The following is a 17,300-nucleotide window of genomic DNA, read 5'->3' as shown; positions in this document are numbered from 1 at the left end:
TTAATCGTTTATTTTTTAATAAATTGATATTTTTACAAAGATACTATTCACATGAAAATTTTTACATCGAAATCATATTAACAGTTGACAATCAGATTTTGATAAAAGATGTCACACATCATATAAGAATTAATTTTAAATTTAAAGTAATATTTACAATAATGTACATATAGTTTTTATAATGCTTACAATGTCATGAAAGTAAATTCGATAGTTAGTATTTGTTTAAAAATGATAAGTAATACATTTGATTGTAATGGAATCACAGCCAGTAAATTAAACGACAAAGAGAAATTGTAAAAAATATTATTTACAAATACAAAGTCTATTTGTTAATATGATCAAGCATTTCTGGTAAAACGTTATACGCTACCATATTTCCCATTACAATCTTAGGTTCTTTCTTTGTCACGATAGCAACAATTTCTTCTGCAGGAGGTGGAGGCGGGAAATCTGTAGTTGATTCCATTGCTAATGACATTTCATCTACACTTAATACTACTTCCCTACTCTCAATTTCAACTCTATTACGTTCTACTGTAGAACTATCTTCCATTATACTGTACAAATTTTCGGACTTGCCTTTATATATTTGTCAGGAGCTCATATAATATGCCTCGCTGATATTTACCTCATCGTTGACAATGTTACTTTTTTGGGACCACTCTTTTTGTTGATGTTTTATACGATATATTATCTCATCGTGAATAACACCAAAACACATAGCAGTTAACGCTAGTCCAATTAAAGTATAAGCCGAGCAAAACCACAACACAGTGGAATTAATAGTATAATATCTAACTGCGTTAATTGTGGTATAACTCATTCCTGGAATAATATTACCAAAACCAATTGTGCTTAAAGTCATAAAACAAAAATAAAAACCATCCGTAATACTCATATTATCTAAATTAAATAACACAACAGCTCCTATTGATATATAAATGAAAATTGCTCCAAGACAAAGAAAAACTGGAGCTAAAATACTGAGTCCATGCATTGATAATTTGGAGTCAGTATCTGGCCAACTAATGACATCTTCTTTGGCTGTACTAGTGGTAGGTCTTTCCGATATTGAGTCTTTTTGACTATCGGCTTTTAATACATAACATTCTTCTGTTGGAGTTTTGCTTGTATTTTGACTGTTGATCATTTCTTCTTGCTGTCTTTTCAGTTTCATTCTTCGCTCTTTTTCGGCCATTCTTCGTTCATCATAGCAACAGTAACCACAGTTTGAACAGAGACAGCAGCATAGTGCTCTGCTGAAAACACTTCTTGCCATCTTTGATAATAATGATCCAACACTTGAAAGGTATACAAGTGTTAAAGGGATACCAACAAGAGCATATGCAATGGTGACGCTTTTCCCCATGACAGTTCTTGGAGCTATGTTACCGTAACCTGTAAAAAAAATTAAGATCAATTTTTTTCTGCGACAGAAATAAAATAATTATTTTAAATTTGTAATAATTTATATTTTACGATATATATATATAATATATATATATATATACCTATACATGGCTAATGTAGACTAGAACAAAAAAAAAACTAAATAATTAGTAGTAAGGTTAGCAGCTGTTGAAAATGCTTTTTTTGCTGTCAAAAGTTCTAATAATATTAAAAGCTAAAAAAAGTCCGTTAGCTTAATTAAGTAATTTAAAAATAAAATTATGGTAATGCTTTTAATTCATGGAATATTAAAAAAATGTTTACTTAGGATCTTTTTAACGAACCAAAATATAAACAAAGACTTTCAACTCACCAATTGTCGTTAAAACAGTTAACGAGTAGAAAAATGCCAGCGCCAAATTCCATTCGTGCTCTTCGTAATGGTTGCTAATGTCATTCCCGGTAAATTCGCCCAGCGCCATTTCTCTGTAACTGACGCCATACTGCGACGCCATTTCTGTCGTGACTCTTTGCATCAACTCATTTTGAAACTTCAGAATTTCCTGTGCAGCTAACCGCGTCCAATTTTCTCTGTATAAAATATTTAACGAGACTGTTATTTCCCAGATATTTTCAACGGCTTTGCTTCTCGCGTCCCAGAAATAGTTTGCAGATAGTGTTAAATTCCTATAATCATTATCATCCTCTATTTCTTTATTATTTGTGTTACTATCTTTATGTGTAATTTTTTGTTTGTCTGGAAGTATCCTCGGTCGAGCAGGAACTTCTACACCACCTTCTATCGCTAAAAATATGACTGAACCTAGAAACGTATATGCCAATAAAACTGAAAATATTACGCCATTTGTTAGGCAGCCGATAATGAATTGTTTTCTTCGATACTTTGTTGTTTTGAAACAAAAGCAACACAAAACTTTCTGCCGCGAAGTTTGAGCTCTCTTTTTACTATTAGATGCCATCGAATCGGCGTCCTGGCATTTGTCCAAAGGAATTGCTCCATTGAGATTGGGTTTAGCCAACGTATACTGTTCGAAGCGGTTGATTGCTTCTTTATCCAATGCTACATGGTTGATATCCATTTTGGTTGTTTATTTTCAAACTTTGTGTTTCGATGATACTATCGCTTCGTAGTGGCTTTCATCTGAAACAATAATTGATGTCATATTAATACAAATAGGTACACCACAATGATCTCTTTTTCCCTAAATGGGTGGTCATTATTCAACGTCTTCTAAAGCGGAGGGCAAATGGACGGAGTGACAAATGAAAAAATACGGTAATGATTAATGTTTGTCTAAGATTTTTCTTATAGAGAATAAATTTTGATTTTCATAATATTTATTTCAAAGCGAGATCAACCTTTTAATAGATAATCATTTAAATAAGGATAATTATATCAACTGAATAATTAGTTAGACTAAGACATTCTACCGTCTTGCTGATGAGTGGGTGGTACCTACCCAGACGGGCTTGCACAAAGCCCTACCATGGAGTAAATTTATTTTAATTAATAGATATACATTTAATGTACTACATACTTACATTTTGTAATTATAAATAAACTATAATTTATATGTCTATAACTCATTATGTGCCTGGTGGTGAAAGAAAATATTTTTAGGAAATCTGCATATGTGCAATACAAATCTTGTTTGTTTGTCTATTACGTTTTCACGGTTAAGCCAGTAAACAAATTTCGATGAAATTTGGAATGAAGTATCTTTGAACCCAAAAATAAGCTACTTTTTATTACTAATCTTAACCCCCTCAACCCAAACGTGGGCGAAGCCGCGGACGTAAACTAGTATTTGTTATAAAAACGCAATCAAACATCCGAATCAAAATTTACATATTATGTATATTTATTCGAATAATTTACAAAAATATGATACAAATCCGTTTCCAAGACACGTACAACCAGTTCGATTTCAAGCAAGGAGCTCAAGAAGGGAACGTTGATAGCGCCTCATGAATAAAAAAATATTTTATGTTTCCTCAAGGAACCCCCATTCACACACCTTATGAAGGAAAGCCGAGAAAATTGATATTTTGATAGATTGATTTTTATTTTCACCTTCCCAGCGGGAATGAGAAACGAAAACGCTGATTAAACAATCTGACATACTTATGATTTAGGGTTACCTTTTAACCATTTATATCTGTACATTGTAATAGATATATTCTTTCAATTTTCCTAATAGCATATCAAGTTATTAATCAAAGAAGAATTAAGTATGTGAAAGATTAATAAGTGAAACAACGTGTATGGTTATTAAAAAAGAATAACTACCGAGTTCTTGCCGTTTTTTCTCGTTAGAATACATTCTACACTAAAGCTGTATCAAATTATATTCTTTTATTAGCTTACTGCAATAATTTATAGTGGTGGACTTTGCGCAAGCGCATCTGGGAAGGTCCACCCGATTATCATATATTCTACCGCCAAACAGCAATACTTAGTATTGTTGTGTTTCGGTATGAAGGGTGAGTGAATCAGTTTAATTCGGTGAATTGGCATTGTAAGGAATTGTTAATATTTCTTACAGTGCCAATACAAATGGGCGGTAACCACTAACCATTAGGCGGCATATTTACCAGTCTACCTGCAACAACTATTATATTATTTGTGCTTCTATTTATGACGCCTTTATGCTTCATACCTTACAAAATAATTTAGTATATATTTAATATTTAATGATAAATATATAATGATAAAACACTGTATTTTCTAGATAAAATATAATAGTAAGTCCTTTTAATTTCCAGATTCCTGGCTGTTACTTCCTCTACCGAAAATAACAAAAACATTTTAATAGCCCGACCTGGGGTTTGAACTCAGGACCTTGGAATCCGTGGCTTATAGCTAGCCATTATCAAAGATATTCACGTTTATGTTAAATCTATAATAATTAAAACTCTTCAACTACAAGTCCCTAGTTTGTAATAGCTTTAAAATTTATTTTTAGTTTTCTAAGCCGCTTATGTAATTTAAACATTTCATTAGATTAGATTAAACAATACTGTCTTCTTCTTTCAAATATCAAATCAATAAGGATAGAAAGAGATCAACATTAAAGTAAACAAGCGCTTAACAGCGTTTTAAGTAAGTCATGTTTAAGTAATTAGAATATTCCATAAAAGATGTATGTTAATTTCAGTTTGAATAAATATTGTTCACAATACTCAATAAATTCATGTAATATGATTGACCGCTAATTAACCACATTGGGTTTCGCAAGCGGATATCGATTTCAGCAATTGCACTTCTAATGAAGTCATGTGAATGGAGATATTAATATATATATGGAAAAGAATCCGGCTTTACTAAATGGCATAATAGGTTTTTCCTTTATTAATTACAATTACAGCTTAAACTGTGTGTGTGTATCTTTCATTATATAATTTTATCCGAAGCCCCCTTTGGCGAGTAGAATGTGGTCGAAAGTCACTAAGTTTGATTAGTCAGTTTGAAGTAATTAACTTCTATATATTTTTATTTAATCTGGTGTCTGTTCTGATAGCTGTATGTTTGACCTTAAATAGAACTAAAATTATTCAGCTGTCTTCTAAAGGTAATGTGTACAGTTTGAAAAGTAATCTACTTAAATAACTTTGTTATTAAATTTAATAAGATCAAGAATTTAGGAAAACTAAATAACATTACACGAACTTTTGAATGTTTTTTTTTTCTTGTACTTCTCATGTTATCTATAGTTTAAATAAAAATATCTAAACAATTATTGGAGTGACGAGGAGATAAATCTAACAACAACTAAAGATGACTAATTCGAATAATAACTTGACAATTTTACAGAGGGCTAGATGTCACTATAGATGTCCGCTTGGGTAGATGCTTAAGCTTCACATATATTACCGCCAAACAGCAATATTTAGTATTGTTGCGTTTCTGTTTGAAGTGTGAGTGCGCCAGTGTAATTACAGGAACAACAGACAGAACATTTAGTGGCGCGTTGACAACCTAAGGAAATTCATATTTCTTACAGTACAGCCTATGGAGGGCGATGAGCACTTATCATAAGCCCCATTTGCCAGTCTGCTACCTTTTCAAATAAAAAATGCCATAGCAACAAAATGTATACACGATCTGAAAAAAGTCTTACCGAATCACCTAATGTTTATCAATTCAAGATACGTGATCAGAACAAGAATGCTAGATGACATTTTATTTAAAAAAATAACTAAAAATATTTTCTTATTGTAAGCTGCTACACTTCAAAAAACTTGAATGAGAACGTAAGACCGAATATTGTTACTTTTTTATAGCTTTGAGTCTAATAGATATATATTTTTATCACATTGTGACTTTATTTAAGATGTATGTCTTAAAAATTTTGATTAATAAATTGCGTTCAATTGTTCAATAATAAAATATTTTTAACTTAATATTATAAATGATATTTTTGATACCACTTTAGATACACATAATATAAACACATTTTTATCAGATATTTGCAATGGCACGCAAATACAAATAAAGACATATTTTTCTCCTAACTGTACTAGTGATGAACAAACATCGTATGTAATTAAAGCGGTTTTTGCGTTTTGTAAGCTATTATAATAACTAATTATACGCCATTATAACGCGGGTAAATTTGCGGTCGTCACTCAATTCTAATGTACATATTTAAAACAATACATAAATATGTCCGAAAACATTCTCATAAGCTGATGATTATAATACAAACAATAAATTGTTTGTATTATAATCCTATTATAAACGTTTTAAAATACATCCTGTTCATTTAATGCTAAGTATCCTTTTGAAAACGACGCGACTTTAAATTAATCATTTCCTTATTTTGTTTTTATTCCTTTCTTCGTAGTGTCTTTTAAATACAGCTTACGGGGTAAATGCTCCCCTTCTTTTGAGGAGAATATTAAGAACTTATTCTTCTAATAATGTGGCTGAATTTTATCCGACACATTCAGGTTTTCTCACGGTTCCTTCATCGCCTAGCACGTGATGACACAAATTATAATTAAAACACATGAAAACTCAGCGGTCTCTATAATATGCACTCATATCAAAAAAAATAATTCAACAGCTTTTATAATAAGCTGCATTAAAATAACTTAATAATATCTATAAGTGTTTCACAGTGCAAAAACAAAGCGTTGTTTTATTTTCGTGCATCTGCGATATGCGAAAATATTAATATTCGTGTATATCGTGCGAACAATTGAAAATTTTGAATGTACACAAATTCATGGTAAAATATCCACAACGGTAATAAAAGTTTTTTTAAGTCATACGGTAACAATATTTATGATCTTGTCATTTTTTTATCGGTTATCTCTATATTGAAACGAAATTAATTTATAAATACAACTTTGTTATAAGTAAACCATGACATTACATGTATTTATATTTTATTTATACAGTACAGTACCCACTGCTGGGCTAAGGCCTCCTCTCACTTGTGAGGTTTGCAGCTTATTCCAACAGGCTGCTCCAATGCGGGTTGGTAAAATACACATGTGGCAGTATTTCAATGAAATTAAACACATGCAGGTTTCCTAACGATGTTTTCCTTTACCGTTAAGCACGAGATGAATTATAAACACAAATTAAGCACATGAAAATTATTGGTGCTTGCCCGGTTTTGAATCCACGATCATCGGTTAAGATTCACGCGTTCTAACCACTGGGCAATCGCAATTTAATTTTTACAAATTAATTATACAACTCATGAATCACTCAGTCCATTGCTGAAAGCCCTATGAGAATTATTTTCGTACTTTTCTGAGTTCATTGCGTTTGGACAGGCAGACATGACACTAGCTAGATGTTTAACATATTTTTTTATCTATGAGAAGGGTGCAATCTCTCATGAAGGCCAGCTGATGGGAATTGACATATCGGTTCGAAAAAGTCGCCGGCAAAAGCTGGTTCCACAGAGAGGTCATGCGAAGCAGAAAATGCTTTAAAAAGATTTTTTTTTTAAATAACATAATATTAGTTTTGTTACTGACGTCGTCTGTTAACAGCATTTAAGGAAATTAAATAAAATACAAATCTGGAACATGTTTCCTGTTCGTCCTTTACAAGCATTATAGCGACACTGTCTGTGTGCTTAATTATATGAATTATTCTAAAATATTACCGCGTCAATCACAGCTATGTGAGCTGCATCTTTTGTTAGCTAAAGCTGTTTAATTTTATAAGTTATTATTGTACTAACTTTATTATGTTAAACTTGATATGTTGTTGCTTTACTGATGGTAAACTGGTTAGCTTTACTGTAGCTGATACTGGTGGTAGGGCTTTGTGCAAGCCCGTCTGGGTAGGTACCACCCACTCATCAGATATTCTACCGCAAAACAGCAATACTTGATATTGTTACGTTCCGGTTTGAAGGGTGAGTGAGCCAGTGTAATTACAGGCACAAGGGACATAAAATCTTAGTTCCCAAGGTTGGTGGCGCATTGGCTATAAGCGATGGTTGACATTTCTTACAATGCCAATGTCTAAGGGCGTTTGGTGACCACTTACCATCAGGTGGCCCATATGCTCGTCCACCTTCCTATTCTATAAAAAAAAAAAAACTTGGTTTTGTTGTTTTCTAGGTTGAAGGGTGAATGAGCCAGTGTAATGACAGGCACAAGGGGCATAACGCGTTGGTGCCGCATTTGCGATGTAAGCGATGGTTAACATTTCTTTCAATGCCAATGTCTATGGGATTTGGTGACCACTTACCATTAGGTGGTCCATTTGCTCGTCCTCCTACTTTTCTATACAATAAAATATATATATATATCATGTCATATGGGTATACCTCAATTATTTTGTAACCACCAAAATCTGTTTAGGACTAATAAAAGGGTTATTGGGTTTTTTATAGTGACATTTATATACTATTACTTATTAATGTATTTATAAAACCTGTATTATTTTAACGTAAACATCTGTTGGCAAGGCGGATTTATGTACTGTGACGTTTGGCGTCACGGTATACGAATACCATTACGGTTGCCTGTATCGTGCTTTCGTATGACTCGTATGCCTTAGCCCTCTGCTGCTAATATTGTTTTAATTATAAACTCTTTCAATAATCATTATTTTCAATGTTTCATATCTGCCGAGCGACCGAGTATTTGCCACATTTTCTTTCATTATATACTATTATAAGAGCTTTTGCTTATATATAAAATAATATTACAAGAGTTAATAGTAGGAAACTTAATTTAATTCATCAATAATTTCAACATGTTGTAGGCATCTTCAAAATCTAAGTTATTGAATTATGAAATATATCAACGTGAAATTCGTTCGTAGCAAAACGTTCTATCATTCGTTGGTAAAATGCGCCATATATAACCTCGAGACTATATAATAAAAATATACCTAAAAATAAATATCCGTATCAAAAAAATAAATCAATTTGCTATTCAATTATTTTTGAAATCGAATAGGCGAATGATGTCAATCAAGAACATCGTTTTCCAAATGTTAATTGAATATAAATAAAATAAAACTTCATTTTATTCGTATTTTGAATCATGGACGTGAGGCCGATGCGCTTAATTAGAGAAATTATAAGTACAATTTCATCCCAACCTGTTACATGTTTTATATTGTACGTGAACGAACATTGAAATATTTTCAAATTAATTTAAATAATCATCTCTGTATTTTAATTATTTAATTGATCAAAAACACTGAAAATTAATAATGTAGAAAAAACCGAATGAACATTTATTTTTATACTTATGTTATGTTACCGGATAATTGTAAATATTTATATAGAGTTAAATTATAAACGTATTAACGTTAACTAAAATAGAAGATTATATCATTTTAGGCGTCTCATTGTAAATTGAAACGTACCAATTTGTTGTTTTTTTTTTACAATCTGTCTCGATTTTTTATAAGCTAACTATTCTTACAATTTTACGCTGACGTATTATATATACTTATACGCCTGCCTCGTTGGTCTAGTGGTTTGATATAAGGCCGTAGACCCGGAGGTCCTGGGTTCAATTCCCAGGTCAGGCCAATAGAAAGTTATTGGGTTTTTCTGTCAGAAAATTCTCAGTAGCATCCGGAGTCCGGAAGTTGGAAGTGTGGCAGGTAGCGAGCAATCGATACTATAGCTAGAGCTATATAACCCATTTTTATTACTACTGTCATTTTTTTAATTTCATGTACAGTAGGTAGGTTGACTAGCAAATATGCCACCTGACGGTAAATGGTCACCACTGTCTTTAGACATTGACGATTTAACCAATGCGCCACCAATCTTGGAAATTACAACCCTCACAATATTACTAAATAGTGCTGTTTAGCGGTAGAATAAATAACGAGTGGATGTTACCTACTCGAGTAAAATTTTATGAACCGATGACTTTTCATAAATGAGTCTTCAAAAGAGTAATAAAAGCTTATTTTATTATTTATTATTATATAAAGGCTTCACGTGCTGCACTTATTGCTCTATTTATTATTGTGTTTTTAAATCGCGTAATGTGCTGTGCAGTACATTTTATGACGAAGAAACTGTAGATCTAATAGAAATCAAAGATAAACTCACTTCAATAGTTAATTACTCTGGATTCCTCTATATTGCGTCATCCTTATCTGTAAAAAGGAAACGTTTAATTAATACAGATATTACTAATAAAAAATGACGTCAACGAATGCTCACACGAGTTGCTATTGTTAGAATTAAAAAAGACCAATAAATAAATATGTAACATAATCTGTTTGACTCGAAACTATAAACTAAAATAAAATAAAATACATGACTGAGATACGGCCGCCATATTGATATCACTCTTGATGATGTAAGGAAATTAATGATCATCAGGCATTTAAAAGTAATGATGGAATAGAAGCTCACATATGTACATGAACCCTATAAACATTCTATATTTTTGGCAGTCATAATACTATGAACGTTCCTTAACAATCGGATTGGTTGATATTTAATGAACCCGGAGAAGCAAACATACAAACAAAACTTCCTTTTGTATAATAAATAGTTAACGAAAACTATTACAATTTGGTTCTGCTAACCCGTTGGTTCTGTTTGGTATCTGGTGATATGTGTATTTTTGAAGTCAAAATTCTAATAATATTAATAAGATAAATTGCGGGAATGTTGTAAAAAGCGTGCAGTCAATTTACTTTTAATATAATAACAACTATTTCGATTTAATAATAAAAGTATTGTTGTACAGTCAGCAAAAACAATCAACTAGTTTGTAAGTTTTCTCAGATATATTTCATGTAGAATTGTACTTCGCTATAAAACTTTTCCGTAGTTCCTTCGATTGTTGCAATTCTTAGAAGGCATAAAATACGCTTTGTAACGATATCTACGGACGCTAAAATATATGATTCCGTTCCGCGCGGTAAATACTGAATTTATGGCAGTCTTCAAGAGTGAAATTTACAATGTTTCATATACTACGAATCCATTTTTATAATAAAGTTAAACTGATTGAAAAAAATCAAGACTATTAGTTATGATCCTCAGTGCTCTCTTTAATCTTTCACGCTTATAATCGGAATAGCAAATTCGGACACACATGGAGAAGATACGTTACGAAGCACGAGATAGTAAAAACTTTCAATTTCAAGACTCCAGACTCAAGACTTCAAGACTCCATAAAATATTTAACTATTTATTACACAAAAGGAAGTTTTGTTTGTATGTTTGCTTCTCCGGGTTCATTAAATATCAATCCAGGCTACTAATTAAAATTTATCAACAAAAAAAGAAAATATTTTTTTAATGACCAAACCCCGAATTTGATTTCAGACCATTGGGATCTGCCGTCTTATAGTTAGTCACTAGACAGAAGAGGCGTTATTAGTATTATACAAATATACATATTTATTTACGATAGTGGAAAAACATTTATATATATACAACATCCTGTCTTACTGCTTCCGATGACAGGTGGGCGGGTCCATTTATCTCTCAGAGAATCGGAGCTGCGATTCAACGGAGAAACACTACAAGCATTCCTATCACTATTCCACGTAGTCATGTTCTGTAGATTGTACAAATGCAGAGGTTTGTGTATTTTAGGATGGGTCTAGGCAGGATATTTATTTGGTTTTGTTTTGAATGCTCGAAAAAATCCCATATCGTACGTAGTACGATAGATTATTACATAAATTTGTTCTTGTTTCTTGGTAAGGTGAACGTCCAATAAAAATTATTAATATCTACCAAAGCGATTAATGATAAAATTCATTTAGTAATATAGTAAAAGTTGGAAGAATTTATTTGTTGGTTTGAACGCGGTGATCTCAGAATCTAACAACCCGATTTCAAAAAATTTAATATATTTGTAGGAGATAGCTCTTTTGTTAAGAAATATTATAAAGTATACAACGTCAACCCAAGAAGCAGAAGCTTTAAAAACAGGTAAAACCACGCGGAGCAGCTAGTAGTTAATAAGATAAATGGAGGTAGTACGCTGAAATATGACTTTGCGTCAAGATCAGAGGTTTGCACGGAATACTCTGTAAACTGATTTTAATTATCTTATTTAAATTTCAGTCTTAAAACCTTTTCTGTTGCTAACATGCTTAACGATACGAATAAAATAAAGTTTACAATCCTAAAATACATAATCATAATAGTCACAATACTTTATTATCTCCTACAAAGTAACATTTAGTAGAGGTGTCGACGTCTTCGTACTCTTTTAAAAAACGAGAAAACGATCGATCGTTGGAATATGAATAGCGCGACACACTGAACGGAGATCAGCGTTATAAATCTTTTCTTGGTGCATGCTCGCGGGTTTATTGCCACTAAACTGGTTTGCGATAGCCGAGGTACGTGAAAAATGAATTTGCCGATGTACAACAACATTGTAGACTTATAAAACATGCTTTCTATAAACTATTTTATGTGAAATATTCACGTTTTCATTGGTGAATATTATAGGTTATTTATTATTTTAAGTATTATTATAGAATTATGCATAAAGTAAATGGGGGGTGAACTATAGGTTCCAGGTTCAGAAGTTATTATTTTGTTATGAAAATTGTTTATTATGTAATCGTGAAAAGAAATGTCACGATCAGAGAAAAACTGTACCTATTATGATATTTTATTTTATATAGGTAGTCTGGCAAACGGGCCAGCTGATGGTAAACGTTAACCACTGCCAATAGAAATTGGCACTGTAATAGATATTAACCATTCCCAACACCGCCATTGCACAACCAACTTTGGGAACTAAGATGGTATGTTCCTTATTTCTATAATTAAATTGGCTTACTCACCTTTCAAACCGGAACACAACAATACGAAATATGGCTGTTAGACGGTAGAATATGTGTAACTTCTACGACAGATATCTTAACGGCCTTGCACATGGCCATAACATCAAGTAAACTACTTACTTATCAAGCTTTTGTACAAAGATTCTCAAAATAACTGAAAATTTGGATATGGAAATCAAAAATATAATATAATAATGAGCGTTCGTGAAAAGCTTGTTAAGATTAAATATATACCATTTAGAGATTAAATTACAATTACACTTTTTAGGCGTTAGCTTTTATTGTTGTGCATTTTTACAATTTATTTTTTATTTTTATCATCGTTTATCATTGTATTCACATAAAAAATCTAAATTTTTAAATAAAAAAATTAAAATGATATGTATATGTCTATAATTCATATATTAGTTTGTAATATATTAAGGTACATAATAAACTAGTAACGAAATTCAGTGAAGAAGGAGTACTTCTGACTGATATCATATTTTTCGACATTGCTACGAAAATCAAACTATGCATGTGAAATGGGGTGACACACTTGCTAACGAATTTAGGTTAGAATGTGGTGTATGCCAGAGTGGTTTGACATCGCTGGAACTTTCAGCATTTATTTTTCAGCGTGGTCTGAGGACCAAAATCGGTTGCCATGATGACGAAGTTTGTGTCAACAATTTAAATAGCACTGATGATATCGTGCTTTTATTTATGATAAGTAGTTGGACAGGCAAAGGCCACCTGATGGTAAGGGGATACCAACGCCCGTTGACAGACATTGGCACTGTAAGAAATATTAACGAGCCTTCCATCACCAAAGAACCACAGACCTTGGAAACTAAGATGTTATGTACCTTGTGCTTGTAGTTACACTGGACCACTCACCAGTAAAGAAGTATTGCTGCTTTGCAGTCAAATATATGATGAATACTATAATGATAATAGAGACGCGATGGCTCAGTTTTAGAACGCGTGAATTTTAACCGATGATCGTGGGATCAAACCCAGAAAAGCACTAATGAATTTTCATGTGCTTATAAATAATTAATCTCATGCTCGGAAGGAAAACATTGGAAACCGACAGGAACCAACCCGCATTGAAGCAGCGAGATGAATTAGTTCCAAACCTGCTCAACGGGAGGCCTTAACCAGCAGCGAGACATACATACGCTGTTACATAAAAAGTACTAATAATAATACACGTTACTGCACACTAAGACATGACAATTACGGTAAGCAAACAAAATAATAAATGATGTTACAAAAGACACTAGTAAAATGATTAAGTAAAGAACACTCTGTTCCGAGTGTTACGTGAAAATTAATAAACACGTTATCTGTGATTTGATTATATGAGACAATTTTAAAATGGCGTCACGCAGTATAATACGTGACGCATCCAGTAAAATTACCGCGTAATTGCAATGTGTCAAACGTGTTTGCAAGGGCAGGAATGCGCTTATTAATCGCTTCCTTATTGGAAATGATTCTCCTTGCAATATGTGACGGATTGGATGCCACCATATCTTGGCATTTGTTCTCACGTCATAAATAGGCATGAGCAATTCTTATTTTCTTTTAAATTTATGTAACATACATGAACATACAGTAACACACATGTATATAATCTTTTAATTTTTATAGATGGTATTTTTACAGTTATATATATAATATTTGTAAATTTTAAGTTTTGATATAACATTAATATATGTATATGTCGGAGGGGATATCATATCTTCGATTACTATCGTCGAACATCATGTACGCGTACAGTGGTGGGTTATCGTGAAATGATCAACACTGAGTCAATATAATCACACTTTATTACACTTTACAATTAATATCACACACAAAGCACTTTATGAAACGGTAAGACAGTTCCGTGACCTCACTCGACCGGTGCCTTACTGAGAGTGTTCTGCCCGGACCCGAGCTATACCATCACGACTCTGTCGAAAGCGCACTGAAGTTCTGCCAAACCACATCGGAGCCAAGTTCACAACCGTTGGTGCGTCTTTCGTTCCATTGAGTATCCGTACGATTGACCGGATGCGACATATATATTTTTTAATTTAACTCAACAGGCAAAAGAAGAAAATGGTCAATTTTACCAATACATATGAACCGCCGCTAATGCCTCTAACAACAGGATCTGTGGTAATGTTTGGTATGTTCCTTGTGCCTGTAGTAATTGAATCCATCACTGAAACCGGAAAACACAATAAAATGTATTGCGGTACACATTTTTTCTATGTACCCTACTCTTCAGAGTTATTTTTCTTATAAAAACCAAAAGATACTAACGATATTTTCCACATAAATAATTCCACGTACGTGTTTATTAAATGGAACAAAATATATATATATATATATATATATATATATATATATATACATGTATTAAATAGTAAAATGGTTCCAAAAATTTAATAACACAAATAAGATAAAACGAACTCATTTCTGTCATTCTTATATGATAATGACGCATATTTATTATTTATAGATATTTTTTTTCGTTAAGAAAGTTAAGCTTAAAGTTAAGTTTAAGTTCCTTTAAGGTTAAAATATGTGCTTAATAAGATTATTTCAACCAAGAGCGATTCTAGTATGTTCTAGTTTACATAAATTTATATTAAGTCACGTGGCTCCTTTGCACTGGCCATTTACGACTAATGAACAAAAACAAGTAACAAAGTACGTTCGCACTAAAAGCGAAATATAATATTATGATATGAAGAGTAAATATAAACAAACTTTGATTTACATATATTCTCTCCTATATTATTCAATATTATACAAACAGTTCCTGATTAATGTATTCCTTTATATATGATTCAACTCTATTTCATTTAAGTATAAAGACACAAAAAGGGCTTTGTGCCCGTCTGGCTAGTGGTACCTAGTCACATTCATCAGATATTCTACCGCTAAACAGCATGTAACCCTAAAAATTTTAATTTTTCAATATTTTAATTTTTATTAAAATATTGTGTTTATTTTACGGGTTTATAAAATAAATTACGGTTATCGAATCGACAATTATTGTTTCGACATTTATTATCTGTGCGGTTTGAGAGATGGCAGCACTGCGTTGTTCGCCGTTCGGTGGTCTTTTTGATCGTTGAGCGGGCGCCGGTCGCCTACCGACGCCTGTCAGTTTTAATCGATTAAATATATTCCTTTTTATTATATACAAAATTAAACTAACTTAAAATATAATAAAAAGGAATATATTTAACCTATTTTTTATGGTTACCTACGTCATCTACTTTGTAAAACTTATTTGAGAGGTTCGAGTTACCAAACCTCTATATCAAAACCGTGCCACGTGCAATATAAGTCATATATTGCCTTATTTCTACATACATATTTAAACACTCCTGAGGGAGTGTTTATTTTTCTTTAATTTTACATATACTTTGTATATTACATTACAAAGTAACATAATATTGTTCGGTGGACTCAGCCGAGGAATTGTTGCTGATTTGGGGCTGTTGGAGGCTCAGCTGTTTTATAAAGGAGAGGCTGCTTGTCCTGTGGCCTGCTGTTGCTGCTGGTGCTTTTTGCTGCTTCGCACTGCTTTTATTTATTTGTTCACTCATTGTGACAATGCGTTCAGGGTTTGCACTATCCTGCTTACTTATTTATTTATATCTATCACTTAATTTTAACCGATGCCAACTCGCCTACAACTAACAACTAATATTTTATTGTTTTAATGTTAACTTAATTAACCAGATACTGTCAACGGTCCACCCCCTGATTTTTATGTTGTAAATTTTATAATCTTTATTACGAGTTTTATTAATGTGACGGTCTTGGTGGAATGAACCCCGTACACACGAGAACCCCGTGACAAGCAATACTTAGTATTGTTGAATTCCGATTTGAAGGATGAGTTGGGCCAGTGTAACTACAAGTGCAAGTGACATTACATCTATGTTCCCAAGATCGGTGGCGCATTGGCGTTGTAACCAATGCTTAATATTTCTTACGTAGCGCAAAGTCTACGTGATGTGAACACTTAATATCAGGTGGTCCATTTGTCCATCCACTTACCAATAACATAAAGTGTTAAGTTAACAATTTGTGGACGTTCAAATAGCCTTCTATTTTCGAACTATAATAAGTACTATAAATTTTATTCTAGATTTCGACCAATGATATCGTTACAAGTGCAGCGCGTTCCGGAGAAGGTATTAGTATATAAGTTCTTCACATAAGAATGAATTGTATTTTCTTGTAATAAGATAAATACGAGGAAATTGAAGAACTACGTCGTATATTATATATATAATATATAGTATTTGCGCTCCCCAATAATTCCTTATTTTGTCATTTATTTAAGACCTCGGCCTTTAGAAAGGCATTATGTTTTGAAGTTCAGTAAGCGAAATAAATACTAAACTATTTATATAACATACTACATATATATATATAGTATATATAGTATGTTTTATAGTATATACTACTTACAATATTATTAAATATTGAATTGCTCGTTAAATAAAAAAAAGCGCTATAAAATAATTAAACACAGTTTTATACATAATTATTTTATTATTCGTTCATAAATTATAAACGCTTAATAAAAAAATAAACTTTTTTATAACAAATTATT

At 32.1% G+C, this 17,300-nt stretch overlaps 1 protein-coding gene across 1 annotated transcript; it reads right to left on the bottom strand.

Annotated features, from left to right (window-relative positions):
• Positions 1-225: 225 nt before the first annotated feature.
• Positions 226-10,030, bottom strand: LOC126775542 (uncoordinated protein 58-like). The gene is made up of 3 exons (XM_050497559.1): positions 9,969-10,030; positions 1,766-2,554; positions 226-1,401 (listed from the first exon to the last, which is right to left on the bottom strand). The coding sequence occupies exons 2-3, from the start codon at positions 2,490-2,492 to the stop codon at positions 596-598; spliced, it is 1,533 nt and encodes a 510-aa protein (XP_050353516.1). The 5' UTR covers positions 2,493-2,554; positions 9,969-10,030; the 3' UTR covers positions 226-595.
• Between the last annotated feature and the right edge of the window lie 7,270 nt (positions 10,031-17,300).

This window comes from Nymphalis io, chromosome 18 (assembly GCF_905147045.1).
Source record: "Nymphalis io chromosome 18, ilAglIoxx1.1, whole genome shotgun sequence".
In the NCBI taxonomy this organism is placed as follows: domain Eukaryota; kingdom Metazoa; phylum Arthropoda; class Insecta; order Lepidoptera; family Nymphalidae; genus Nymphalis; species Nymphalis io.
Note: the sequence above shows the minus strand (reverse complement) of the source record. Positions and strands in the feature narration are given on the sequence as shown.